Source organism: Colletotrichum acutatum, assembly GCF_030867785.1.
Source record: "Colletotrichum acutatum strain CBS 112980 chromosome Unknown BDZ83scaffold_15, whole genome shotgun sequence".
Classification (NCBI taxonomy): domain Eukaryota; kingdom Fungi; phylum Ascomycota; class Sordariomycetes; order Glomerellales; family Glomerellaceae; genus Colletotrichum; species Colletotrichum acutatum.
The window spans coordinates 540,807-568,683 of NW_026849009.1; the positions used below are offsets into that span (position 1 = coordinate 540,807).

At 54.2% G+C, this 27,877-nt stretch overlaps 8 protein-coding genes across 8 annotated transcripts; 4 read left to right on the forward strand and 4 right to left on the reverse strand.

The window, feature by feature from the left end:
- Window positions 1–347: 347 nt before the first annotated feature.
- On the reverse strand, window positions 348–1,340 carry BDZ83DRAFT_569780 (uncharacterized protein; the record flags this gene model as incomplete). The annotated part of the gene is made up of 2 exons (XM_060504229.1): window positions 348–1,015; window positions 1,100–1,340. The coding sequence occupies 2 exons, from the start codon at window positions 1,338–1,340 to the stop codon at window positions 348–350; spliced, it is 909 nt and encodes a 302-aa protein (XP_060368890.1).
- A 168-nt stretch (window positions 1,341–1,508) lies between these two features.
- BDZ83DRAFT_608351 (uncharacterized protein) lies at window positions 1,509–2,029 on the forward strand. The gene has a single exon (XM_060507474.1). The coding sequence runs from the start codon at window positions 1,566–1,568 to the stop codon at window positions 1,887–1,889; it is 324 nt and encodes a 107-aa protein (XP_060368891.1). The 5' UTR covers window positions 1,509–1,565; the 3' UTR covers window positions 1,890–2,029.
- A 332-nt stretch (window positions 2,030–2,361) lies between these two features.
- BDZ83DRAFT_648487 (uncharacterized protein) lies at window positions 2,362–3,621 on the reverse strand (the record flags this gene model as incomplete). Its single annotated transcript, XM_060510184.1, has 1 exon — window positions 2,362–3,621. One exon carries the CDS (start codon window positions 3,619–3,621, stop codon window positions 2,362–2,364), a length of 1,260 nt encoding a protein of 419 aa, XP_060368892.1.
- A 2,693-nt stretch (window positions 3,622–6,314) lies between these two features.
- BDZ83DRAFT_608354 (family 31 glycosyl hydrolase) lies at window positions 6,315–9,722 on the forward strand. The gene is made up of 3 exons (XM_060507475.1): window positions 6,315–6,965; window positions 7,041–7,776; window positions 7,831–9,722. Exons 1-3 carry the CDS (start codon window positions 6,734–6,736, stop codon window positions 9,626–9,628), a joined length of 2,766 nt encoding a protein of 921 aa, XP_060368893.1. The 5' UTR covers window positions 6,315–6,733; the 3' UTR covers window positions 9,629–9,722.
- Window positions 9,702–11,873, reverse strand: BDZ83DRAFT_103752 (galactan 1,3-beta-galactosidase). The gene is made up of 4 exons (XM_060501044.1): window positions 11,306–11,873; window positions 10,765–11,196; window positions 10,497–10,661; window positions 9,702–10,438 (listed from the first exon to the last, which is right to left on the reverse strand). Exons 1-4 carry the CDS (start codon window positions 11,396–11,398, stop codon window positions 9,776–9,778), a joined length of 1,353 nt encoding a protein of 450 aa, XP_060368894.1. The 5' UTR covers window positions 11,399–11,873; the 3' UTR covers window positions 9,702–9,775.
- Window positions 11,874–12,840: 967 nt separating this feature from the next.
- Window positions 12,841–15,237, reverse strand: BDZ83DRAFT_748947 (uncharacterized protein; the record flags this gene model as incomplete). The annotated part of the gene is made up of 2 exons (XM_060513694.1): window positions 12,841–14,878; window positions 14,942–15,237. The coding sequence occupies 2 exons, from the start codon at window positions 15,235–15,237 to the stop codon at window positions 12,841–12,843; spliced, it is 2,334 nt and encodes a 777-aa protein (XP_060368895.1).
- A 5,952-nt stretch (window positions 15,238–21,189) lies between these two features.
- On the forward strand, window positions 21,190–23,217 carry BDZ83DRAFT_748948 (patatin-like phospholipase; the record flags this gene model as incomplete). The annotated part of the gene is made up of 3 exons (XM_060513695.1): window positions 21,190–21,256; window positions 21,366–21,921; window positions 22,008–23,217. 3 exons carry the CDS (start codon window positions 21,190–21,192, stop codon window positions 23,215–23,217), a joined length of 1,833 nt encoding a protein of 610 aa, XP_060368896.1.
- A 2,384-nt stretch (window positions 23,218–25,601) lies between these two features.
- On the forward strand, window positions 25,602–27,565 carry BDZ83DRAFT_103871 (uncharacterized protein). The gene is made up of 4 exons (XM_060501045.1): window positions 25,602–25,796; window positions 25,954–26,027; window positions 26,113–26,684; window positions 26,740–27,565. Exons 1-4 carry the CDS (start codon window positions 25,698–25,700, stop codon window positions 27,513–27,515), a joined length of 1,521 nt encoding a protein of 506 aa, XP_060368897.1. The 5' UTR covers window positions 25,602–25,697; the 3' UTR covers window positions 27,516–27,565.
- Window positions 27,566–27,877: the final 312 nt, after the last annotated feature.

Sequence of the window (27,877 nt, forward strand, 5' to 3'; positions counted from 1 at the left end):
CAGGGTTCTCAGCGGCGAGACCCAGTCGGAGTTGGGTGCCTTATGCTTTCCTTAGTAGTTGAATAGCCACAGTAATAGTAGTAAAAGTACGCAAGGGACGGTCTCAGGAGGAGCTTTGTTTCGTTTCAACAAACCATTAATTAATGTATTCGTGAAGAGAGACCAAGGCCAAGGTGCTTGGCCAGCATGACATGAGGTATAATGCGATCGCCCATTTGCTTTGGAGACGATTCTCCTTTCCAGCAATCCCCAACGCCGGCAACTTTTTTTCCCAGAATGCTCCTTACGCCACCACAATTCCGATGGCATGCTTCATAAAACAGGTACTAAATGCATTATGTACTGCCTCATTGGCCAGAGGAGCCAGTGCTCGAATTCGCACTCGAGGGCCTCGGTGGCGGGACGGGCATACCCATGGGCATTCCCAGATCCCTCTGCATCGCGACGCCGCCCATCATGCTAGACTCCGGCGACTGTGGACGCGAGTACTCGTCGCCCATTTGCTGGCTCCCGGAAAGCTGTTCCTGAGCGGCTCTCTTCTCCAGCTCCTTCAACCGCTCCTTTTCCGCCGGGTCGATGAGGTCGTCGTCGTCGCTCCAGCAAGGGTCCTCGTCGCTGACCTCGGGCATGGCCATGCGCTTCCAGAACCGAAGTTCCTGGCGCGCGGCCACGTCCTCCACGCGCCGATCCCATCGCGTCTCGTCCTCGTCGTACTTGCGGCGGAAGTTGCGGAGCACCTCGTTGGCCTTGCCCGCGCGTTCCTGCATCTCCCAGATCTGTTCCCGGAGTCTGCTATTCTCGGCGCGGGCTTCGGCGAGCTGGGATCGGTATGAGCGGTGCCATGCGGCGACGTCGGTGACGTGCTTTGCCTTGTATTCGTGGAATTGCTTCAGCATTGCGGCGAAAACTGTCGCGTACTGGCTGAGGAGTGTCGCGTTGGCGTCGCGGCTGTATTTCGCTTTTTCGAGAGACTCGGAGAGGATGGAGATGAGGGTGTCGAGATTCTGTTCTTGAGCTAAAAGAGAGTGTGTCAGTGACTAAGGCAAAAAACAATTGGGGCAGGTGCACGTGGGCGTGCGCGCGAGCAGCGAGGGCGTACCAAGAATGTCGTCTGCAGCGTTGTGAATGAGGTCGTCGTTACCCATTCCCTGCGTCCTCGCGCGACTGCGCACCCTTCCAAGACCAGAGACAATGTCCTCTGTGACGCGACGGTTCTCCGTAAGCTGTCTACTCAGCTCCTCGACCATGCCGTAGATGTAGTTGAGCTCGGCCTGCTGGCCGGCCGGGGTGGGCACGCCGCCCATGCCGTTGGGCACATTGCCGCCGTTCATTCCGTTCATGAGAACGAACTGCTGGTACTGCGCGTGGGCGAGGGCTTGCTGGGCGGCGGAGAGGGATTGCGCGTTGGCGGACGGCGCAGGCGAAGAAAGTTGCGGCTGTGGAAGGGAATGTTGGAGCTGTAGCTGCTGCTGCTGTTGTTGTTGTTGTTGTTGTTGTTGTTGTTGTTGTTGTTGTTGTTGTTGTTGTTGCTGCTGGAGCTGCTGCTGCCGCTGCTGTTGATTCTGATGCTGTTGTTGCTGTTGCTGCAGCTGGAGCTGGCGGGAAGAGAAGTGGACCTGTTGCTGCTGAGACTGCTGTTGCGACTGGTTGTTGGAGCTGAGGATGGGGTTGAAGGCGAAGTCGTTGGAGTTGGAGGCAGGAAAGTTCATGGCCCTTGGTGTTTCTGCCCGCTTTCGAGGGGAGGGGTGTGGGTTGGGTTGCACAACTGGCGGGCAGCTGTCGTGAGTGAGATGGTTGCTCTGCTCTCGTGCTCGCTTCGCTTCTCTGTTTTACCCGGGGAACGGAGTGACAGCGCCGGCGCCCGCCGCTGCCAAAAAAGAAAAAGGTGACGGGACCTTGATTGACAAGACGCTTCTGAGGGGTGGAGCTTATCTGGCGCGCGTGTGTCTGGGTGCGGGTGCGACGGGTCTCCTTCGTGGGATGTATCTATTCTCCGTACCGCTTTGGGTTTGGAGTGGTAATAGGAGAGGGTGGAAGGGGCAGAAGGGGGTGTGATTGCTGCGAGACGCCCATGGTGGATGAGATATTGACTTAAGCGGATCAAATCTGCAAGTTAACTGAGGATTGAGGCGCTAACGTAAGCGATACTATCTTGGGCGGGTTATGCACAAAACGGCTATCAGCCAACTAACGACCAGCCTACGACAGCCCTCGATCCTTCCTCCTTAAGTGAGGTATTCAGTCCTTCCTTCCCTGGATAAAACCTCAAGAAACACGATGCCCAAGTGGGAATAAAAGCCAAAACAGCCCGAAAGATACCACTAAAGACCACTCTTCCTCTGCTACCATTCGGTACCCAGACTAATTCTCGTCAACGTCCATGTGGCTGTTGAGGATAGAGGCCTTAGGCGTGAGCTCGTCGCCCTCGCCATCCTCGCCATGCTCGTTGACCTCATTGTCAGCCTTCTCGTTGGTTGCAAGAGCGAAGTTGTTCATGATCTCTTTCATGTTCGCCGTGTCTTTTCCAGCGAGTGTAAGGGTCTTCTCAAAGTGATCGCGGCTTCGCTTACGATGGGCTTTGGTCTGGGTAGCTGGGACGCCAGCGTTGATGGGCTCGTAATGGTCAGGCTCGAGGCCAAGGGGTCGAGGGCCAGCGGGCTGAACCGAGGGACGCTCAAGCGAGGCAGACTTCGAGACCGATGCGATACGGACGCGGTTCTTGTGACGACGAGTGGAGGGCGAGTTATCCTCGACGTCGGTGTCGGCGAACATGACAGTGGGAGCTGTCTTGGCGCTGCGAGGGCGACTAGGAGGCGGGTGGCCGTGGCTCTCCTCGTCGTAGCGGAAGCCAGGAGGGGGAGTCAAGGGGCCGCGGTTGACGTCGTGCTTGTCGATAGCCATAGCAGAGTCCGCCTCGGGGCTAGCGTCACTCTTCATCGTCTTGCTGAGACCCAGGTAGTACTTGGGGCTGGGATTGAAATCAATGGCCTTAGCAACGCCGAAGCCCGGCTTCTTTGCACCAGTGCCCTTTCCATCACGGGCTTCGTCAGAGATACGGGGAGCCTTGACCGTACGCGGAGTCTCCACAGCGTGATGGGCCGGCTTGGTCGGGGTCGCAGCCGGGTCTTGAGAGCTGCCCGAGGGCTCCATGTCGTAAGCGCCATCAAAACCTTGGACTGACTTCATGATGGGCTTGTCATCAGGGCCCTGGACAATCTTCTTGCTGGCACGATAACGATCGTGCTCGCGAGCCAAGCGGGCAGGCAGAGGCTCCTGGTACTCGCGGATGGGTTGGACTTCGGCGTCGTCCTCAGGATAGTCAGACAGGTCCTCTTCGGTATCCTCAGGCGACTGGGTGAGTTCGCCTTCGTCATCGGCGCTCTCTGGGTGGCCAAAGCGGTTCTCTTCAGTGTCTTTGGGCAACCCATCAAGCTCGTCCGACGGAGATCCAAAGCCAAAGAGGTCCTCCTCTTCTTCATCACTGGGCAACTCGCCGAGCTCAGAGTCAGAGTCAGAGTCAGAGTCATCGAAGGGATCCTGGGCCATAGGATCAGTCGCAGGTGAATGAATGCGGCGAACATCGCCAGGGCCCTCGTTCTCGTCAGTGACACGAGACGCCATTTTGCCCTGTACTCTTTAGAAACCCGTGATCAAATTTGACTTTGAGAATGGGCTCTAGCTAAACAACTGTTAGCTGAAGGTGAGTGGGTAAGTCAGAACTGAAACTAACCGGCTAGGGTTTCGGCCTGATCGATCTTCAGAGTCGGGAAGCGCGGTAAGTCGATGATGGACACAGACGAGGGAGGACTAGTAGAAGATCCTTCGATGAAAGACAAGCAACTTGATGGGGCATCGGTCGAGAGAGAAAAAAAATTCCTAAATCCTCAAGCAAAGCGTTGCTGAGAATCGCGTTCGACACCAGGGTAGAGAGGCAAGGAAGGGGAAAAAGAAAGACAACTGCTGATAGGTAATGATGCCTAGCTCGACGCGAAAGAAATCGTTCGCCAGAGGAAAATCAAGGTCTGATGAGCTCGCGTGTTGGCACAAATAGTCGAAAAGACTCGAGCAATCGCCAGTAGAAGTTCTGCTGCTCGAGAATGTATCGTCAGAATGGTAAAGACTTGTTGATTAGGTTAGGTGTATCTCAGACTTACTCGAAGGACGGATTTCCTTTGACGATGGAGGTTGTTGATGTTTTGACCCAGCTTCTTTGAGGTGAGGAAGAAGGGAAAGAGAGGGTTGGGTATGCTCGAGAAAGAATTGTTGTTGTTTACCTTTGTGGAAGCTGGTGCCCTCATCGTGGGGCCCAGTTAGATATTCCCCGGGGGAACTTCACTCTGTTTATTTTATGAAGGCGAGTGCTCCCTACGTAGGGCCCAGTTGAAGAGGGTTGGACTCGCTGCGGGAGGACCTGTTATTGTTCGTCTTCATGGAGGCGGGTGCCCTCATCTTTGGGCCTAGTTAGGTATTCTCCGGGAAGACTTGTTACGCTTTGTCATTATAGAGCCGGGTGCTCTCGCCATAAAGCTCAGCCTGAGAGACTTAAGCATGCCCCAGGGGAACTTAGTGTTGTTCATACTTGTAGAAGCTGGTCGTCTCTTCGTGGATAGTTGCCACGGGGGTTCAGGAGGCATATATCGATCCAAGTCTTCTTGCTGCCTTAGAGGACCATATCACCGGAGTATTTGGATACCAAGATAGGGCCTAGGCGTCAAGAATTGCCTTCGAAGAGTTGCCTACCGTAATTCAGGAGCACATAGCATGGGCATAGTGGTTTACAGCCTACCTCAGCCATCCTATGCGAAATGGTCTCAGTTTCTGTGATACTACTAAAACGTTTGGTCCAAAGAAGTCGGATAATTGGGAAGAAGCATTCGGCATGAAAAAACTTGAGTCCCGCACATTTCAATGGATCATTAGAATATCTGAGGACTTCTTGAAGGCACATAGAATCACTGCCAGTCTTGGGATGAGGCGGCTTTGTCAGACGGGGAAGTCGGTTCTTTATAGAGACTTTGTTGATGTTACAATCATTGATCTATATACTTAGACATCTCTCTGATAACCATGTGTTACATCCTGTAAAGAACACTCTGGTTTACATGGAAACTAGCTTGAAACATCATACACAGACCGGAGGTTCTCTTGCTTCGTTTCATCAAAGCCACCAGAACTAACAAGGCGTTGGGGTTTGACTCGACTCAAATTGCAAATTTCTTTCGACCAGTCATAGCAGACAGCTGGTCATCTTAGGCTTCTAATACTACACTTTAGGTATCGTAGCAACTCTCATCTCGAGGCAATCGTGGATGTTTCCGGTAAAAGTAGTCAGGGAAAGAAGAGGGAGCCAACTGTATACGATAAAGTATGACGACGTTACCCAATACTGAGACTAAAGAGAAGTAGTTGAAATCTCAATGAGCAACGATGTCTATTCTGCCTTGGGTTACTTCTTCATCCTAACCCATCGGAGTTACATCCGCTTGGCACATCAGATCCTCCCGACAATATGGCCGAGGCCATGCTCATTTCGGCCGATTGCAATTTTGAGCTCTGTCAGCTCCAAGCCTTGGACCTGGAGAGAAGCAAGGTCGAGGCGAGCAGTTCAGGCAACGCCAGACACTACAGGCAGAGAAGGACGGGGAAGAAGTCAAGAAGGAGAGACATCAGATGGTGAGCTTGCGGAGACTCCGCCGCCGGACCAAGTTTACCGGGGGGCTACCGGTTATTTAGCGGGTGCGGGGTGATGCGGGGCCTCCAGCTTCCCCGCCATCCGGTCAAGCCACCCATTCGGGCCGTTGGGCACTCCATCCCGCCGGGCTTGTCCTATCCCATGCTAAAGAGCCAGAAGCCACTGCTAGGTATCCGTACTGGAGAAACAAACGAAACATGAACAGAAAAGATTAGATTAGTTCTCTCGCTTTCATGGTCTCGTTTCAACCCCCCTCCACCCCCTAGACACCACCAATGACAGCTCATCCATGCAGACAGCTACCCTTGCACCGGGCAAGCAGCAAAGCTTACACTAGCGCCGCTCTAGTATGATGCGTTTTCTCCATCTCCCTCTTGTCCCCCGCTGCAGTCGGTGCAGATGCACATCATCATCCCCCCAAAGTCCCGTAGCTCCCAAGTGCAAAGCCGGTAGACTGCGGGGAAGTCGATTCCAAGGACGAGGAATGAACAGCGTGACCTTCCCATACCGCACATTTCCTGCATTGTTCTTTTTTGTTCTGCTGTTCAGACTGGTAGACACGGCCTTACCTCGCTCCATTACTCGGTCGCGCCATTCAATCAAATAGACTTCTAGCCGCAAATGAGCGGTCCCGAACCTTGGCGAGCTACGCGCCCGGAGAATACGACATGGACCAGGCACCCCCAGGGACCTCCGGACACTGCAGATGAAAGACTGGATGACGTTCATGCTCTGGCCCTGCACCTAGTACGGGCCATCCGCAGAAGTCGCCTAAAAAAAACATTTGCGTGAAAGCCCAATTAGGTAACGGGGACCTAGGAGCTCTCGGGATGAACGGTTGGAGAGCAAGAGACGTCCGTTGCCGCCTTCTAGCGGGGTCACGTATCCCAACTCACACTCTCAGCCAATGTAACGATGCATAACCAGGTCCTTTGATCTGCAAAGCGACACCAAGTATAAAGTCCGCCACCGGGCCATTTCGTGAGCTGTCGTCCAAGCTTTTCTTGCCCTGTTTGCCCATACTCTGCCAGGCTTGTCAACATGGCGAGAAAGCTTTCTGTCCTCGGACTACTCAGCGCAGTAGCTTCAGCAGCTGTGATCCGCAGAGACTATCCCAGCGACGACGCGCTTTCAAAATGCCCGGGCTACAAGGCTTCTAACGTCCAGTTGTCCTCGACTGGATTGACGGCGGACTTGTCACTGGCCGGTGAAGCATGCAATGCATACGGAACCGATCTGGCAGACTTGACTCTGACTGTCGAGTATCAGACTGGTAAGTTCTTCAACTCCTTCTAGCCACCCCATATCAGCCCTGTGCCTTGCGAACCAATGCTCAGACAAACTGCAGATACCCGTCTCCACGTCAAGATCCAGGATGCCGCGAACCAGGTGTACCAGATTCCCAACTCTGTGTTCCCCCGCCCCGAGGCCACTAGCTTGACCATCGCAGAGTCCAAGCTGCAATTCAACTACACCGAGAATCCCTTTTCCTTCAGCGTGAGCCGTTCCGACACGGGTGAGGTTCTCTTCGACACTTCTGGAGCCAACATCGTCTTCGAAAGCCAGTACCTCCGCCTCCGGACCAAGCTGCCCGAGAACCCTAATCTGTATGGTCTGGGCGAGCATTCGGACCCCTTCCGCCTGAATACGACTGACTACATCCGCACATTGTGGTCTCAGGATTCGTACGGTATTCCCTCTGGTGCTAACTTGTATGGCAACCACCCCGTCTACTACGAGCACCGCAAGAATGGCACACACGGTGTCTTCTTCTTGAACTCCAACGGCATGGACGTCTTCATCAATAAGACGGAGGAGTCTGGGCAATATCTGCAGTACAACACCCTCGGCGGAGTCCTCGACTTCTACTTTGTGTCCGGTCCCTCTCCCATCGAGGTGGCTCAGCAATACGCTCAGATTACCGGCCTGCCAGCCATGATGCCATACTGGGGTCTAGGATTTCACCAATGCCGTTACGGATACCGCGACGTCTTTGACGTTGCTGAGGTTGTCTACAACTACAGCATCGCGGAAATTCCCCTCGAGACCATGTGGACTGACATTGATTACATGGATAGGCGAAGGTAAGCGATGGTTGGCCCGCCGTGTACTCCTTCAAGTAGACTAACAACCCGCAGAGTATTCTCTCTCGACCCCGAGCGTTACCCCTTGACCAAGGTTCGCCAGCTTGTCGACAAGCTTCACGAGAATGATCAGCACTATATCGTCATGGTAGACCCTGCAGTGGCCTACGTCGAATCACCCACCCTGCAACGCGGCATTGACGACAACATCTGGCTTCTCCGTAGCAACGGTTCCGTCTGGATCGGCGTCGTCTGGCCTGGTGTTACTGTATTCCCTGATTTCTTCGCAGAGAATATCACTTCTTTCTGGAACAACGAGTTTGCTCAATTCTTTTCGGCCGACAAGGGAGTCGACATTGATGCCCTCTGGATCGACATGAACGAGCCGTCAAACTTCCCCTGTTACTTCCCTTGCGATGATCCTTACGGTTCCGCTGTTGGATTCCCTCCCGAGCCACCCGCCGTCCGCGAGAACCCCAGACCTCTCCCTGGCTGGCCTTGCGACTTCCAACCTCCTGGAACCGATTGCGGTAACAACCAAACCAAGCGATCTGATGTCCTCGTCAGGAAGCAAATGTCGCCTAGAATTGTGCCTGCCGGACAGACGTTCGACAACTTGATGCTCGCCGAGAGACAATCATCCGGTGATCAGAAGGGCCTGCCCGACCGTGATCTTCTCTTCCCTAAGTATGCCATCCACAACAAGGCCGCTTGGGACACTGAGTCAAACGCAGCCCGGGGTGGTATCTCCAACAAGACCGTGAACACGGACGTGATCCACCAGAACGGCCTCGCCATGTACGATACCCACAATCTTTACGGCTCCATGATGTCCTCGGCCTCTCGAGTTGCCATGGAAGCCCGCCGCCCAGGTCTTCGCCCCCTCATCATCACGCGCTCCACCTTCGCCGGCGTCGGAAAGCACGTAGGCCACTGGCTCGGCGACAACCTTTCCAATTGGCAACAGTACCGTGTCTCCATCTCCCAGCTGATGCAGTTTGCTGCTGTCTACCAGGTGCCCATGGTCGGCTCCGATGCTTGCGGCTTTGGCGACAACACTAATGAGCAGCTCTGCGCACGCTGGGCCGCCCTCGCCGCCTTCTCTTCATTCTATCGTAACCACAACTCCATCGACAGTATCTCGCAGGAGTTTTACCGCTGGGACACGGTGGCTGACAGCGCTCGCAAGGCCATCGCCATCCGCTACCGCCTGCTTGACTACATCTACACTGCCCTGTACCAGCAGACCAAGGACGGTACTCCGCTCATCAACCCGCTCTTCTACCTCTACCCCCAGGACGAAAAGACGTTCGGTCTGGATCTCCAGTACTTCTATGGCGACGCCATTCTTGTCGCACCCGTGACGGAAGAGAACTCGACTTCAGTTGATGTCTATCTCCCCGACGACGTCTTCTACGACTGGTATACCCACGAGACTATCCAAGGTACCGGCGCCACAATTTCCCTGACGGACAAGGACTACACCACCATCCCGCTCTTCATCCGCGGCGGCACCGTGCTGCCTCTGCGCGCCAACAGTACCATGACGACGAAGCAGTTGCGCGAGGAGAACTTTGAGCTCTTGATCGCGGCTGGCAGGGATGGCACTGCCAAGGGCCAGCTCTATCTTGACGATGGTGTCAGTGAGGAGCAGGCGGGTATCACGCTTGTCACCTTTGATTACAAGGACGGCAAGGTTTCCGTGGATGGTGAATTCAAGTACTCGACGCCGCTCAAGGTGTCCAAGGTTACGCTTCTCAGTGGAGGCACGACTGCGAAGAGACAGGAGACCATTAAGACGATTGCTGTCGAGTATGCCTTGACTGGACCTTTCGTGATCGAGCTCAACTAAGATGGATAATTGGTCACCTGGATGCAGCCTGGTGTCTTCACTTTTCTTCATATATATACTTATTGTGTGAATATCATTAACATCACTTGCCTACTTCGCTATCTCATGATGTCTTCCACCACTCCCCTCCTTTACGTGATGCTCTCCTTAATTGACCGGCACGAAAATGCGGTCAATGTCAGCAACCCAAGACGAATCCGAGCTGGCAATCTTGATGGTGTTTGCAGACCCAGCAGTGAGGCTACAGAACACGGAGCTGCTCCCCGGCGTGTTCCCATCGGAAGTCGGCAGGAATCCAACAGTCTGCGAGACGCCGTTACATGTCACCGTGCCCCACCGCTGGCTCGTATCGCCGTTAAGATGCTTCACCCGCACCGTCGTCTTCCCGGAAGCCTGCACGCTCACCCCCGAGAAGGTCACGCTACCGCCGGCCGAGCCGCCAACGTAGCCCGCCGCCGCGGACCCGCTACACCCCGTGCACGCGACGCTCTTTGCGCCGCCCGCGAGCGTCGCGGCCTCGCCCTCGTACGACGTCTCGCTGGGCCCCGCGGCCCAGGTGCCGGCGGCGACGTTGGGCGTCCAGTTGACGTGGTCGGCGAGGGTGATTGTGGTGCCTGAGATGGCGAGGGGCAGCCAGACGTAGGTGCTCCGCATGAGGTTTGTGCTGACCCAGCGGTCGCCCATGTAGATCGCCGTGTCGCCAAGGGGCAGGATGTAGGTCGTCTGGCTGGTGTACGTCTTTGATCCGACGGTGGCGAAGGTGGCCCAGGAGGACCAAGGGCCTGCGAGGGAGGTTGCGTAGGAGTAGACCTTGAAGAAGAGTATGTCAGTCTTTGTTTGGAAGTGGAGAGTGGAGGGAGAACGTTACGTTGTCGTTCGGGTCCCAGCCGGTAAGCTTGCTTCCAAACATGAAGTAGTATCCGTTCTTCTTCCAGATGGCCGGGGCCTCGATGTGCTCGGACCAGAGGTAGACGTTGCGCGTGACGTTGAGATAATCCGAGCTCAGGGCATCGATTCGGAGACCATTGGGTCGCTGTTGGGTTTAACTCTGTTAGTCTACAGCTCATCTTTCAGATTCATCCCCATCGTCAAGACAGCAAGTTAAAGGGGATCCAATAGGTAATCGCAGAACTTACATCCTCAGTCAACAGATACGCAGACCCATCATCATCCTGGAACAACCCAATATCACGACTCTGGAATCCCAGAGGCTGCCAACTACTAAGATACGTGTACTTGCCGCATACCGTATCGCTCGTCGCGACGCCGATTTTGGCCTCGCCGTAGTTGCTGCTGTCAATGTGCATGTACATGACGTACTTCTTCGTCGCGCTGTTGTAAATCACCTTGGGACGCTCGACGACCCGGGAGGGCCCCAGGTCGCCCGCCGCCGTGGTGCGCGAGAGCAGAGCGCCGACGTAGGTCCACTCGACGAGGTTGGTCGAGGAGTAGCAGTTGATGTTTTGGAAGGCCGACCCTTCGGTCTTGTCTTCGCCTATGAGGTAGTACGTTGAGCCTACTTTCGTCACGCCCGCGCCGTGGGCTTGGATATGGCGGCCTGTGTTGGTCTGGATTGTATCATCACGGAGTTAGCTGGGGTGGTTCTCTTTCTTTGTGAACTTTGGAGCCGGAGGAAGAAGAATGCTGGAAGGGGAGGGAGAGGGGTTCGTTTCTTACCGCTGACCATGTCCCGCCCGAGACGATTTGAAGCGTGGCCTGCGCGAGGCCCGCGCCCGCGAACAGGGAGGCGAGGCCGTTGAACAGACGCATCGTGAAGATACTCAGCGCTCTCGTCAAGCCAATGTGTGTAAGTGTGTGTGCACCAATTCAATGGCCGAAAGATTCACTAACCGACACAAGGAGCGAGTCAAAAAAGAAACGCCCCGAGATCATGGTCCTCCCCCCGTCTTCATATACTTTGCCCTCATCCTCCATATCGTCCGTTCCTCCCGGGACACATCGATCCCCAGCCCCATCCGTGAACCATCACAACGCGATTGTCCATTTCCAAATTATCCATAGATTCGAATACAACCCACCCTACTTCCCTCCCACTCCCGCCGGCTCCGGGATCCCCATGTCAATCAAATACCGTGTATTCGAGCGCATCTCGAAGAGCCCTGCCAGTTAAGCTTTCCTAAGCTTTCACAAGCTTTCCTCCAGCCTACTACGGCCTAGTTCCTCCTCGTGTCCCGGTCCCCAGTTTCTCCACGCCGCCAGAGGGGGGGAGGGGGGGCGCCATCACGATGGAGTGAACGACACTAGAAACGGCTAACTCGGCCGGGAAATTAAGAGATCCTTCCAATCGTCACTCAGCGCTTCCAAAATCCAAGCTCCAGTTCGGACCGAGAGACAGAGGGAAGAGGGGGGGCGAAAGAAGTGGTTCATGTCACTAATCAATATTATTGTCATGTGCTCAACCATCAGCGTCTCCATAGGGAAGACACACCTTTCTCAATAAGCCTCCGTGCCCGACGGTGCCCTGGTGCCTGATGTATAATTACGTAGAGGCACCGGTAAGTAAGACGTTTGAGGGCCAGGGGCAAGCTAGTTTCCCCGCATTTTGACTGCAACGCCAAACCAGGCGCGCCGATGCGCATCGGGCATCGGCGGATCTCCAGGAATCGAATTCAGGTGAAGCACCGAGGGCTTCGAACTACCGGGCAAGTACCGGGCCCGCTCCGGGGGGCTCTCGAAAGCTTGGTTTGGTGATATGCAACATCACCACGCGGACGGGTCATCATAGACCAGGAGAGTTCTCTTCCCCGGACTCCTCTTTCCCTTAGCCAAGCTCTCGGCTGGCCCGCTCTGCAGTGCTGGGTTGAAGAAAATCAGATGACCAGCACAAAACTGATACGGTTGTAGAGAAAACGGGAACCGGGGGACCGTCCAGGCACGATGCATTGATCTTCGTGATGGTTTTTAATGTCTCGGCTATGGTCTTGTCTGCCCTTTTGTTCTCTTGATTCCTTGTTCTTTTTCCACATTTGGTGCTAGCAACACCAACTCAACTAGACTGGCTACTCCATCATCGCTAAGCGGGTGAGCTCTGAGCCAGTAAGAGGCGAAATATGATCGAAGAGAATGAAAGTTGTTCATGTGTCTCATGTCAGTCGTACCCGATAAACTCCTTCCAATCGTTGATGACGCCGTAGTATATAAGGTCGAAGGAAAAAAATCCGCAACGCCACACCAGGTTCCATTTTCACACGCTAGCCATCCACTTCCATTCTGTCCTCGGCAGTATCCTTGGTCTCGGCTGTTTCTTCGACATCCAATTTCGGTTCAGGGTATGCCACCGATATCGAGTCTTTTGAGTCTCCGCCGATGGGGCCACCACCGTTGCCGGGGCCATTCCCGGCACAAAGACGATACTCGCCGTCATCTTTTCGCTCGATGATGCCTTCTTCAAATGCCCACTTTGCCAGCAGTCGATCAACACCGAGCCGCTGGCCTTCACCCTTCTCCATATGCCTGCCAACATGTTCTGTCCATTCGTCCCAAGAACCAGGCCCTTCAAAGACCACCTGGCAATCTGATTTGGGACATGCCGACCTCTGAGGCGGCGACCGGCGTGTGACGAGGCAAGTAGTCTGCATCTCCTTGACGTGACCCTCCCACTCGACTTGCAGTTTACTATCCCCTTTGGCAATGGCTTTCTTGATCGCGAAAGGCGCATGCATGCGACGAAGATGTTGGGTGAAGAGATCTTTTCGGTTGAACTCGTTGCCCTTGCCCTCAACTGTACTCTGCGGGCAAGACGAACACCGATAGTATTGCAAGCAGAGATGTTGGGATGCGATGTGACGCTTCCACTCATTCTTGGAGCCAAAGGTGCTCGTACAGCCTGCGAACGAGAAGGCACAAGGGAATGGCCTTGTATGTGCGGCTGCAATGTGTTTGCGAAGTGACGACGAATCCTTAAAGGGAGCGTGAGTACATAAAGTGCACCTCGTCTCTTGCTTCGGCGTCGCTTTCTGCAAGGACCGTCGATGCTTGGCCTTCGCATTGGGTGTACTCATGTCAATCGAATGCATCGTGTCATCTGCACCAGACTCATTCGCATCGTGGGAAGACCCAGTATCCTCCTGATTTGCAGGCATCGCCCCATCCGGGAGGGTCGTACGTTGCCGCTCTACGGCCGGCGGTGCTTCATCGCTCAAGTGGCGAACATGGCTGAGAGCTTTCAGCTGCTCTGCCGCTTCCTGCATCTCGGCCGAATCCTCAACATCGTCCTTGCCATCAATAACTGCGGCGGCAGCGGCAGCCGCTGCAAACGGCGCGCTGGACGGCGTGGTTTCGATGCGGTTCGCCGTCTCATGAAAAGATGCATCTTTGCTGTCTAATGAGCGCTGGTGCATGGATGGTGTGCTTGCCGCCAGCTCTCGCGCTTCCAACAAGATGCGTCCGTCCTCGACTTCCTTTGCTGTAGCTTTAGGAATTCCGGCAGAGCCCTTGAGCTTCTGGTACAGATGAATCATGTTATGCGATGTGATATATCCCAGGAAACAGCAGACCTTATCGTGCTGTACGACGTTCCATATTGAATGGGGCATTGATATCAGAAGCATGGTGGGCGGACCGAGAAACATTCCCTCGACCTCAATCTTGGCAGCCAGGGGCGGCGTGTTGTGAAGCCAGCCATTGAAGAAAGACATATCTGGACTGGCATCTCCAACGAATGTGGTACACACTAGTACTCGTGGCTCATCAAAACGCAAATCAGCAACAGATTCAGGGTCAATGAGCTGGTCTTCGCGCCCAGCCTTCGACAGCGATTCCCCGTCAGCCCCGTTGCGCGGCGATTGCTGTTGACCCGCCCGAGTAGGCAAGGGAGCTAAGCTCAGACTTTGACCTTTCCCAGGTGTAAGGGTGAAGCAGATGGGAAGTTGTGGTGATGGTGGCGGAGTTTTGCTGGCACCGTTTGTGAGTTTAGCTGCTTGTGCGGTTTCCTGCTGCCTCAGCTGGACAATCTCCTCGTGTAGCCTCGGTACACTGAATGGTCTGCCTGCGATGCTCAACTTGTGCAAAGCTTCAATCAAGTGATATGTGAATGATTTGCCAGCAGCCTCTCTGGGGTTTTGCTCAGGGCCGCCAGCTGCAATGGCTTGCTTGATGCCATGACTTCCGGACACGGGTATATCACGAACGGAGCAGGCGTCGAGCAACAGCAGAATATCGGACTGGGCATCTTCAAACAGGCATCGTACTCCATCCCACTTGAGCTTTGCGGCATCTTCTCGAGTATTGCTATGGAAGGGCGGTCAGAAGGAAGGGTGCGGAGACGTGTTTCGTAATAAATTCTCAACTCACCAAGCCCAGTAGAGCTGGTTATCCGATCCAACATATGCATAGCCGGCGTAGTAGATGATCAACAAGTGATTCGGTCGGGCATGTTCGAGAAAGGAGGCCATCTGGACCCCAAGCTTGATGCTAGGGTTGGGTACGGTCGGGATGGCCCATCGATTCGTCTGGTAGTTATATCGGTCCCGTAGTATGTTTTCCAAAGCCGTCAGATCGGCCTCGACCGAGGTGTCCTCCTCCCAGCGTAGCAGAAGAACCGAAACGCTATCGTAGGGTGCGCGCTCGGTTTGGCGCTGGATCAGCATGGCAGCATCTTGAAGATGCCTCGCGAAGGATTCGAAGTCATGGCGTTCGGCTGGAGGGGCCTCCTGGGTCGGGTGCTGCTGAGGCTGAATGGGTTCAAAAGACGGTTAATTCCAGCAGCTCAAATCAAGCTACGGGAGCGCAGAACAGAATCCTCACCGATTCATGGGGGAAAGGAGCCGGTTGTGTGGTGTGATTTGACGGCGACTCCTTTGGCATAAGCCGCCGTTTCTTGGATGGCTGGGGTTGTTCCATCTACAGATGTCAATGGGGAGACGATTTGTACAAACGCGGGTTGGGATTGAGTTGCGTTATGATCATGGAGGCGCTCAATGAGGGTGGGAAGTTTTGAGAGGCAAGCACTGGAGGAATTGGGCGATGGCTGAATTGTCGTGGGCAGTGATAATTGGGGGGTCAGAAGAGGTACCGAGGACGTCTACATACAGCCTCGTTGCGGGAGAAAGGCAGGAAAGAGGTGGAAAGGCTCTGGGCCGATCCTGCCTCTTCTGCGACGGGCCAATCAAGGCTCACCAGGTACTCGCTGGTGGTCCGTGCAGCAAGGCGGGCAGAAGTGAGAGTGGAGCACACTGGAGCTTCCTTCCTTCACCTTGCGCCGGTGGTGACTTCTCTCCGACACAGAGACGCACCTCGCTCAACCACTCACTCCCCATCATGTCATGAAGCGCTATCCTTTCTCCCTGCTTACAATGGCTTCGTTCTCTATTTTCTGGCTGAATCCTGTTCTGTCTCGCTCAATCTTGGCTCAATCCAATATGGCAATCCCGCCAATCTCAAGACCATGGCGGCCACTTTCCTCACCTCGCGCAGACATCAAACGCCCCCGTCACTCGTCCTCCATCTGTAAGGTATTAGGTATACAACTCATGCAGATTGACTGGGCTGAGTATACTACCTCGCGTGTGTGAGGTGTGAGTGTGTGTGGTGTCTGCCCGGTGAGTGTACTATGTAATGTGTGTGTGCCCCTCATTCCATCGCCGCCGCTGCCTCGACCGCCCCTCCTCACGCCTTTGCCGTGCTGCTAGGCGTCCAAAAAGACCTGATAACTGGTCTCTCTCATGCACCCTGCCTGAATCACTGCCATTTACTGGTGCCACCTGTACAACCTTGTGCTGCAAGGCGGCTCCGTTGGGCATGCCTCGGACGTCCAAGGCCACGCCAGTCCGTTCCCTCACATCTCTCTCCCATCACTCACTCACTCACTCACCCACCCACTCACTCGCGCCCATTTGCCGCAGTTCCTCAAGGTCATTCTGAGCTTTGGTTGTGTGCTCTCAAGGTCACGAAGCCAGGTAAAGAAATAAGGGCGTTTAGCACGGGCAGTCGGATGTAGCTTCGATACAATTGACTTTTGACGTCGGGTGTGTTTATGGACCTGAGCTGGCACCTGCCACCTGTCATCCGTCACACATCTCGTCCCTTGTCATCATTGGATTCATGCCCATCCAAATCTGTCTGTCCGTCTATGTCTTGTCGACCACTGCAGCACAATACCAATCGGTGCTACCGCCGCCACATACGAGGCATGGCAGCCCAGTCAGGCCGGCTGATGTAGTCTGAAGGCCGAATAGCGCCGCAGCGCCGTGAGGTCCGCCAGAGAGAGTCTGTCAACTCCAGGCTTGGGTTGACCGGCAGACTGGGCAGCGTGCCAGCATGGTAGCATAACAATGGCGAAAGACAGAACTCCCTCTGCTTGGCTGATCCCCAAGTTACACTTTCTACCCGCGTCGGAAAGCCATGGCTGCAGGCCTCTAGTCCCACCATCCACATCAGGCCCTTTTCACCTTCCTAACCCCATTCCCTTTTGCTGCTGGCCAATTGAGCTTGCACGATCGAGTCTCAGCAGCTTCCAGTGCATCCGCCCTCCTATCGGCTGTTTTGCTCCGTCAGCTACCGGTACCTACACTTTCCAGCCCACGCGTTGCGCTATTGGGCCTCATCGTTCGCCTCCGCGTTGTGGAGGACATCCATACTGTGTAACACATTTCCCCGCGTCCAGAAGCTTAGGCTACCTATCTTATATATACGGATCCTCAACTACCCATGAACCCAAAGAGTTCATCCCTTTCTCAGACTGCATCTAGGTACTGCCGCACATATACCAAGCAGCTTGGCCTTGTGCCACCAAATGCATCCCAGGTCTCGGTGGGCGGCACTGATGATCCGAATGAAGGGTCCTCCCTGGCAACAGGGAATACAGCTGTCGAGGGCTGGGAGCTTATACACATGTAGGATCATGCAATAGTGGTATGCGCTTGTGGCCAAGTCCAGGCTGCCAAGCAATGCCAGCAGTATAAAGAGGTCACAGAGGCACGATGAGGATAGAATTCGTCTCATCATCCGCGCCTAAGACCATCGCAATTGTGGCGGCAAGGCTCGGACGAATTGACGTAAATTTAACGTACCCTTCTCACACATGCTTGCCGGGCCGTCACCTCAGTCAAACATGAATGTGTTTGATCCAGGCATGAGGGATGGTTTCCCAATGTGAAGCAGGCCGGGTATGGTTTTGGCTACAGACTCGATAGAGACTACGTTCACGGCTTGATGACCTGTTGAAGGTTCGATACTTCTCCAGCGTGCATCTGCCCATTTGCTTCGCCACCGACCTGGGTCCGTGGAAATAATACTGAGGTCAACAGTTGTGGGAGCTCCGGCCGCGGCTTGCCCCGAGCCAATAAGTGGACCCCGGGCAAGAAGGCAGCCGGTGTTTGTCGATCCGTTTTTCCCAGGTTCCCCCAGTCCATTCTTCATTGCTGGGCGAGAACGCCGACCGTGGTGAACAGCACGCTGTTCCCAAGAATCACCTGGGACGATGGTGTCTTCTGCTCTGCCATGGTTTGTCCGCTGGTGTTGGGTTGCAATGAACAACCAATTGAAGACATTGCCCCAAGGAAAGAGCTTGGAGACACGGAAGACACCTGTCATTTAGTTGGGATAGTCAAGTCGACATGGGCCCGCGCCTTCCGCTGCCAAGTCGGATGAAAAGGACCATTTGCTCAATACGATGACCGAAGTAAGAGTCCGCGTCTGAAAAGATACACGGTGGCGGACACAAGTGACGAGAGGAGATAGCGAACCCTTGATACGGCACGGAGGGCCCGGTCAAGGATCACGGCATTCGGTGGGCGGGCCGCCTGGAATGGACTTAACCAGTCCACAAATCCTTGTGACTCTTGGAGTCGGGCATGAATGGGCCTCCGAAGAGGCGTTGACCAACTTTCCCATCGGGCTGGTGATGCCTTTCCTCTCGTTCCTCTGATTTAAGCCCAGCAAATGAGTGGATTGGGATTCTATTACCAAGAATCGCTATCAAGGACCGTTCCAGGAGTCGACAATTAGGAGAACCATGTTTTGTCACGCGAGCGCTTCCAAGTGGCGATAAAGGCTCTGAACACTGAAGTTCGAGAGCTCCAAGAGAAAGATTGACGAGTGAGAGAGTTGGGAACTCGTCCAAGCCTTGCACAGCCACGCGGAAATGAGGCTTCGAGCTTCTAGTTCAGTAAGAAGAAAACACCATAACCAATCAAGACCTTGGACCGGTGAGTTTTCTCAACGCTCGAGGTGGGAGCTAGCGCGGCCAGGCGGCACATGCAAAGCTGAAAGCTGATGGCACTGCTGACGTATGGGTGTGGTCATCCGAAGGGGTTCCCTGTCCGCATTATTAGCGAGTGTGGGAATACCTACACAGTAGTCACTAGGATACTGCTGGCGAGTTCTCGTGATAGCTGCTGCTAAGATGCAAGTAAGAAACGCAGTACATCGTATGTTTTGCAGCTAAGTCAAATGATAGAGAATCCCAAAGACTGGCTTCAATAACGAAGGGGTTTTGAATGAGTATACACCGGGCATGGCCAATAAGCAGTTACTCAGACGCGGAGAAGACCTGGCCGCTGCTCTTCCAAGGTCAGAAACAAGCCAAGGCCGTGGCAGCACGGGCATGTCATCGGGGCCCAAAGTGGCCGAAGATCTGGTGGGGTATGTCCGCACCTCAAACCATGGGTAATAGATGTTTCTGAGTGTTTCTCGGCCTCGGCCTCCGCTCGGAACCTGTGACTTTGAGGTCTTTGGTTCTTTTGAAGGGACCATCTCGCGAGAGCGGGGCATCTGTCAGGGCAGACGGCACTGCGGCAGAGGCAGTATCCGTACCCATGAACTGCTGCGGCGCTGCTGCGTGGGTACTCGCAGTGTAGGTTTGACGGCCTCGATTGGAGTTGTTGCGAAAAGAGAGGTTCGAGAATGGTTCTGGCTCTAGTGCAGGTTCCCGGGATCCTCCAGCAAGGAACACGGCCTCAAAGCCTAATGGAAGGCCCCCAAAGTCGCAGGTCCCGGAAGAGTCGTGGACGGACGGTCGGTTTCACAGGCCGCGATTGGGCGGGGTTCGCGAGTATACGGGGTTGCGTGGAGTGGGAAACATTTTGCGTCCCTGCGGTTTCGTTTCGGCTACAGTATAGAAAGCCAAAGTACTGGCTGCGAGACTACTACAAGTATGCTGCTGTAATTTGCTAGCCTATTGAGCCGTGTGTCTGCCTCGCGACCTGCCTCGGGGTATCTGTCGCGTCTGCAGGAGTCTTGATTTGTCTGGTTCGTCTTGGGATGTCATCTTTGATATGTACCGGGAGGCCTGGACCGACCGAGACTGTGTGAAGCCTTGGAGAGGATACTCGTAAGTTGTTGCAGCAGGCGAATGTGGGAATAATACTTAGGCAATGCCGTCTTTTGAGCACTCGGGCTTACCTTACCTTACCTACCGTAAGGTGCAGCAGATACGCTTGCGCTTATGGTAAGAACATGAGCTTGGCCGTTCGCTCCCTCTGATGAATGAAAAAAGAATGACACAAAAACGGCAGAGGAAAGAAGGACCAAACTTCCATCCGACCATCCCATCCCGTCGTCCCGAGGCAGGTACACTAGAGGGGCATCTTGCACCTTCCATCCCACCACCCAGTCTCTCTTCCTATCTCCCACTTTACTATTTGCCTCTTACCACATTCTCTTGCCGGTGCTCCCGATTCCTTTTTTCACTTTCCGTCGGCGCCCTCACAAGTTCAAACAGAAATCGAGAGGAAGCAAGATATCACCTTCCCCTTATCTCGCCTTCGCCTGTGTTGGAAAAACGCACTCACGTCGGAGCTCTATGGTCCAGGTACCCCTCAGCGCCTCCTTAAAGAGAAGATCTTGACCTAGTTGGATCTCACTCCCGCCTCCCACTCGCTGACACCACAAGGGGAGGGAGCCAAGACACCGGGCCTAGGAGCAACGGCGGCCTTCCATTCGTGCCCATTTCCAAGTCGCTAAAATACCCTGGGCCATTTCTAAATTAGCTACTGTGGCGTCACACGCAGTCGCGCGGACTGTTAAGGTCGAATACAGGTTCTCTCGCTGGGGTGTTTTGTCTCCCCGCCGCCATCGCCATCGCAATCGCTACCAGCCGACCCATCTTCAGACTTTCGCCCATCTTCCAGCCCAAGCTGCGAATGCGACGACATTCTGCTAATCATCGGTAGAGTGACCACAAATGGTGAGTCCATCCTCCACAAAGTGGGCAAGTGACAGGGTTGGCCAAGACCCCATCCAAGTGGATGGTGCAGGGCGCAAGCCGTTTCTTTGCGTCACCCTCCCACTCGTGATCAGGCCTTGTACTTGTATTCGTGGGTGGGCGGTGGATTATTACCATCTGCACTTTGCCTTACCCGCCTTGCCTTGCTTTGCCTAAACTAATTACCTACTTACACACTTGCACCTACAGTACTAGTCCATCTTCTCCGAAATTCCTAATTTTCGCATTTCGCAGAAAACAACACCCACTCTGCGAAAACAATCACATTGCGACCGCCAACAGACATTTCTCAACGACAACCGATACCCCACACCGAGACCAAGAAGCCTGGTGGATCGCGACCAAGCCAGCTAACCCACGAGAGCTTGCTCAAATCATGGACTCCAATGGAGTCAGGAGGAGGGACACCACAAAGGGCCCTCCCCTACGCATCCTGTCTCTAGGTAAGCAAAGTGAAGCAGACCGGCCACTATTGCGACACCTAAGTCGCGCGCAAAACATGCGAAACTGGCCCGAAAGCGCCGATGCACTCGACTAACATGCTGATGACAGATGGCGGAGGAGTCCGCGGTTACTCCATGTTTATCATTCTCCAAGAACTCATGCACCGCACCTTTGTCGAGATCGAGGGGAGAGCCCCGCGGCGAAACGAAATCCCTCGGCCTTGCGATCATTTCGACCTCATCGTAGGAACCGGTACCGGCGGTCTTATAGCCCTGATGCTCGGTCGACTACGCCTAGATCTAGAGCAATGCAAAGAACTTTACGTTAGGTTGACGCGCATGGTCTTCGAGACCGACAAAACCATCGCCGGCATTCCCTACCGCTCAACCCTCTTCAAGGCCTCCAAGCTTGAGGAGGCTATTAAGGAGGCTGTAAGGGAACACACAGTATATCAGAAAGAAGGCAATGACGGCACCGAGAACGATGTACTCAGCCCTCTCAGTGGATACAACACCTCAAACCCCAGGAGGCATGCAAGCAACGCCAGCACTGTCAGCTTCAGCGCACGTAGTCCCCAGGCTCAGATGGCACGCCCTGCCTTTAACTCGCGTTACGGTGACCCGAACGCGAGACTTTACGACGCAAGGGAGAACAGGACTAAAACGTAAGTCTTTGCCCACTTACTGCCGGTACTTTGCCAGGCATGCCTACATCGCAACGCGCTTTGAACTGACATTTCCCTTCTTTCAGCGTCGTCTTGGCAATGTACAAAGGTTCCCGCAAGGGCAACCCCGCCGCCGTACTGCGATCCTACGATTCGAGAAGAGAGCCTCCGCCAGAGTTTGACTGCAAGATTTGGCAGGCTGGACGGGCAACATGTGCGATCGGCCTAGCCTTCAAGCCCATTCAAATCGGGCAGTCCGTATTTCACGACGACGGTGGCGGCACCTTCAACCCTTCCCCCGAGGCTCTTGACGAAGCCGTAGTCAACGAATGGCCTGGTCGCGAAGTCGGCGTGTTTCTCAGCGTTGGCACCGGCAGACGGCCCAAAGGAAGTGATGCGAACTCACAGATGTGGTACGAAGGTTTCCTGGGAGAGTTTGCGGAAGCTCGCCGGAAGCTTATCTCCAAGATTGAGGGATGTGAGGCGATCCACGAGCAAATGAGGAAAGAGCACCTGTTGAAGCGGAACGTCAACGTCGAGAACTACTATCGTCTTAATGTGGAGGTTGGCGTCGGCGAGTTTGGTATGAACGAATGGCATCGCCTGGCCGAAATCAGCACGAGCACACGGCAATACCTGAGGCGGGAAGTCGAGCAGAAGATGATTCAAGGTGCCTCTGCGAAGATGGCCAAGATTCACAAAGCGAACATTAGGTTCTCCCGCCTACCAGAAGTCCCTGAACTGGTCAAGTCAAACTCGGAGACGACTGAGCCAATGTCGTTTGCGGTGGAATTGCCGGCCGAGATTCCTACCTCCTGGCCGCCACACAACACACCGCCCAGCCGTCAGTCTTACGAATCTGGCTCTGAGCACTTGCACATTCCTTCACCAATGAGTCCTTCTCCAAGGAGTTCCGGCGAACGGCTGCAACCATCGTCGTCACCACGGGCTGAGCAACGGCCCCTGCCCCCTGCAAAGGACGATGAGATTGACAGACTTGTTGTCACTGCGCCAACTCCAGCGCAGTATCGCTACGCAGCAGGCGCTGACAAGATTGCTATCATGAGCCCGGATGAACATCCCCGATGGCAGAACCAGCCTTACAGTAACGGTCCAGTCCAACAATCGCAGCAGCCACAGCGTATTCCACCACCGCTGCCTCCCAAGACACCACTTCCAGAACATCAGGCAGCCGGAGGCCGCCGTCCGGTTGGCTCGTCGCCTCTGCCTTATCCAGTGGATGACGAGCCTCCACCAGTGAACATGGCTAGAAAGCCAGATTACCGCGGGAGGTAAATGAAGGAGAGTTCGATTGAATACCCTATTTCTTCACATGAGAATACTCGGAACGCAGTAATACCATCGGAATGCCATCGGAGAAGCGGATATCATGCTACTTTATGAGGCTCTATTTCTTCAAGAGCACACAGTAAAAGGGAGTTCTTTTCGGAAAATGAAACAGGTTTTGGGGGGTTAAGTTCAGATACCATTCCAACGCATGCGATTCTACTGGCTATGTGCAGTGGTGGCACAGCACGCGGCCATCTTAATGAAATAATGACATTTCCTTACGCCTAAGCATTTCGCTCCCCGTGCCTACTAATTTTCTCAGTGCAGCATGGAAGCAACCAACTCTTCCAAGCCCGGGACCTTCCCGCTTTCCGGGCGGTGGCGAGAACCCGAGACTTCGGTCGGCTAGTGGGTCACTACGTCACGGCGGAGTGGGCCCTGCTGATCGCGAAGCGGCCTTAAGCTTAAAAGGCACGTTCCCCTGAGCTTGCCAAAACGTCCTTACACCCATTGTATTTCCGTTTGACTTGCTGGCCTCGGTTCGTTTTTGATATGCTGCAACTCCAATGCTCTTGGAAATCTTGCCGTGGGTTCTGACAGATCAAAGGCTCAAGATTTGGGTTCGAGAACGAAGCTCCAGCCGTCGACACAGCTTCGAATCTATTACCTACTCCACCTCATCTTCAATGGCGTCCGCACGACATCTAGCTAGCTAGCCAACGAGGCTGTTTCCAGGCTCGCCGCCCATGGCGCCGTCCCATCGTCGCCAAAGCAAATGTGAACAGCCACGAGGGGCACGCCAATGTCTCATTGATGGTCGTCTCGTTCCTCCCTGCCCCCTTACCCACGGTTCGCATCACAGACCAAAGTAAGAATCGACACGAGATGGAGTTTTCGAAGCATTAGGAAACCCCCAGGAATGCTACCTCAACTAAGTCCAACCGAGACATTTGGGGGCCGGCAGCGGGCTTCTATAGGCACGTTTTACGAAGCCGTGTCTCGATGAACACGTTTTTCAGAAAATCATCCCTCACTTCTTGCTTTTTTGATGCGCCACAGACAGGGCTGACGAATTCCACAGGGCACCTCACTGAATGATGGAGATTCCCAAGGGCGCTAGCTCTGCCTTAGTGGAAAGCCTGGCCTAGCCCTTCTTGGCTCCTGTTGTAGCTGAGCAGTTCGTTCCTTTGGCGACGTCGATTGAGTTTGAGGTCTCTAGATCCGCGAGATTGAGCAGAAGCTACGCATCATGGGCTCACTTCAGCTGTCCGAATCAGGACACGCATGTTTTGTGCTAGCGCACTTGCTTGATTGCGGCTGCATCGATTCGTTACAATGTGGGCGTCACATTCCCTAGAAAGGAGAAGGCTTCCGGGTATGCTTGTCACGAATCTCAGCACATCTAACTTGCTCGACCGTTTTTCGCACACTGGCGAACCATCGACTGCTCCTTGGGTCCGCATTCTTGAACTCGAGAGTCCGCCTCGGGCTTCACCGAAAGCGGGCCGTTGGAAAGCCTGTCTGAGCCTATGGCTCTGTTTCGCCGGCTAATTCCATTCTCAAACTTGACGTCACATCGCCGCATCGACTCTATCTCTCAGGTGGCAGGGTATTACAAGGACAAGTGTCCAGTCTTTTTTTGACAAGGCTCGAGCATCACAAGCCGCCAACGATGGGGCTTGTGCTTCATAGCTTACACCGATTCTGCGGTCAGCGTGTAGCTGATAGCATAATTGCTGCCCAGTGGCTTGATTATCCGGTCCATGAATGACTCGAAAAGGTAGCATCTACCGTAATTATTGATTGCGGTCCAGAGATATTCTCGGCAGCGATGGGAAGTTTCGAGTAGGGCATACCTTTTGCAAGGCAATTATTTACAGTCTCCATATGTCGAGACCGGATCTGACCAGGCTCGATCCGATATGTCGACATTGATGCATCAGCTGTGTCCCACGGAAATTCCATCGAATCGACTGGCTCATATACGCCCTCTCTCTCCCCAGCGAGCGAAACCTTGAACCATCAAACTACCGCTTCCTGGGTTTGGGCTCTCGCACTAGTGAGGAAGCTAGTGCACATCAACCAAACCCCAAGAAAGAAACAGAGGGCTGGTTTGTGGCTTCTCCTCAGCCCAGCTCGATCCAAGGAAGGTATCCCCATGACGCTAGACCAAATGTGTCAAAACCCGACGACCTACAGCTCAGACAAAGCCTCCTTTCTCCTTTGATCTGGTTTCGACAATGTCCCGTTGCTCTTTTCTCCGATTTGTTATAAGTCAGCCTTACCAGGAACATTTCAACCAGGTTCTCGGGTCCAAAGTCACGTCATGTTTGATACTGCGTCGCCGCCGCTGATCTGCTGGAAAGGTGGAACAAAAAAACAAGTATCTCAGGAACGAATTCTTCGCGGAAGACGAAAGGGGGGAGCGATAGCAGCAGAAGCAGCAGCAGCCGCCGCCGCCGCCGCCTTCGTGCCGTTTTCAGACGATGTCCGGAGGCTCGCAGCAGCAGCGGACGTCACGGAACGCAGCACGCGCCGAGAGGACGACAACGTCCTGCGGGGAGTGCAGGCGAAGGAAGCAGAAGGCACGTACACTGACCGCTTGAGACTTTCTTCTTTTGGCTTTGTACACTGTATGCCGGTATTGAGTGTTTACTGGTCATTCACGAAACATCAAAAGAAGCGTCTTTGCTTGGTCTTGAGCCCTCACATCCAAGGACCATAAGACTAACTTAGATACAGTGTGATCAGGGCCAGCCATGTAGCAACTGCCTCCGTCGTTTTCCTCACCCCGTATGCGAGTACCGCGTGGGCAAGTAAGTTCGAAGCCCCGTCCCCGTCCCATCCTACCAGATCTACGGGTGCCACCGAAATCTTGTACATAATTTAATCCGACAGCAGCCGCATACCGGGAACATCTACCTTCCTGACACCAGCAAGGGCAGGAGGTCGTGGTCCCCTTCTCTCAACACTACCAGGAGTAAGCTCTCCCCTGATACAAACGTCTCAGTCAATAAGACCGCTCGGGAGTCCTTCCATCGCTGGCTGGGCTGTATCAGGTCTCTCGACGTCACAACCAAGCCCCAGCTCGGAACTGGCAACATTTCAATCTACGATTGGCGTACAACGGCCAGACGCAGAACTCCTCAACAACGATGCAGAATGTCTTCCACCGTCGGTCTCATGGCTTCCATTAGCCAACCCCGATCGTAGTATACTAGATGTCGACATCTTCCAAGCATCGCAGCAAGTCTTGTCACATCGATTAGCGGTCCCGAAGTTGATTTTCGAGAACTTTGAAACGGCCCATGACGATGACAATACCCCGCAGCATGGTCAGAGTTCTGGACCTTGGTCACATCCAGCAGAGTCTAGGGTACAATTCCCGGAACGACCAGCCAGTGGTATAGACGAGCAAATAGCGCTTCTACCTGTGGACCAAAATCCCTTGAACAAGAAATTACTCAGACTGTGTAAGTGGACATAGCCCTGATCTGCCAAAGACATGGTCCTGATATGCGTGTACAGATATCGCAGTTCTCTCCCGATTTAAAGCCTCTATCAATGGCGACCCAAGCCCCAACAACCCCTTTATACGTCATTACTCTCCTTTCTGCCTTCAAGATCCTCTGGTGATGCAGATCATTCTCTATACCTCAGCCTGCTTCCTTCACGAAACTGGGGATGTACGGACAGATGTCCTGCGGATTTGCAAAGGCCAAGCCATCGCTATGCTCAACGAAAACCTGACCATGGACAGCAGCAAAAGCAGGGCGTCAAACACCCCCGCGCTCACCTCAACAGACGCAAACCGCTCAAGCACCTCGGTATTTCAAAAGCCCGGCGATGCGGCCATCGCCGGCGTCATTCAGCTAACCGTGGCTGAGTGGTACTGGGGCGAATCGGACCAGGACCTACGATACCACCTCATGGGCTTGCGAGATATGATCAGAGTGCGCGGCGGCTTCAATCAACTCGGCATGGACGGCCTCTTGGCAAAAAACGCCATCGTGTGCGTAGACCTTTTCTGTTGTCCTAATATCTGCATGTTCTCTGGATTGACCTTGTTGCGACTGTTGATTATTCCTTTGATGGTTGATATCTGCCTTTGTCATGTACTAATAACTGCTACTCCTGAATTCGCGAGTCTGTACGTTTTGTATATTTTACTTTCCGTCTTATTGCTGCGTCCTTTAGTTTGCTTTTCCGACATTTTTCTCGTACGCAGTATCTTCCGCCCTATCTACCATGTTTTCATTTGTCCGTCCGACCCTCTCTGGTCTTATTTTCGCTCTAGGCCTTGACTCTTGACTCGTTTGACTCGCGACCGGATCCTCTTTCAACAAACGATATGCCCGTCTGGCTCGTCTTCACCTTCCCAATGAACTGACTCATATGCACAGTCACGATGTCTCCATATCCCTCGCCCACGAAAACAGCCCACTGCTACTGACTCTGTCATCCTCGGACGACGACCGTGAAGGCGGAGGGAGTGGGTGCAAAGGGTCGACGGGGTCAGCGACAGCAGGAGGAGCGGCAAATTCAGCACGTCGGGCCTTGGCGACGCCGTACGCCTTCGTCGACCCTATAAAGGACGTCCCCCTCCGCATGGCGAATCTATCGCCCATGGTGACACATTTACCGTGCAGTGGAACGCTCCCGTCTT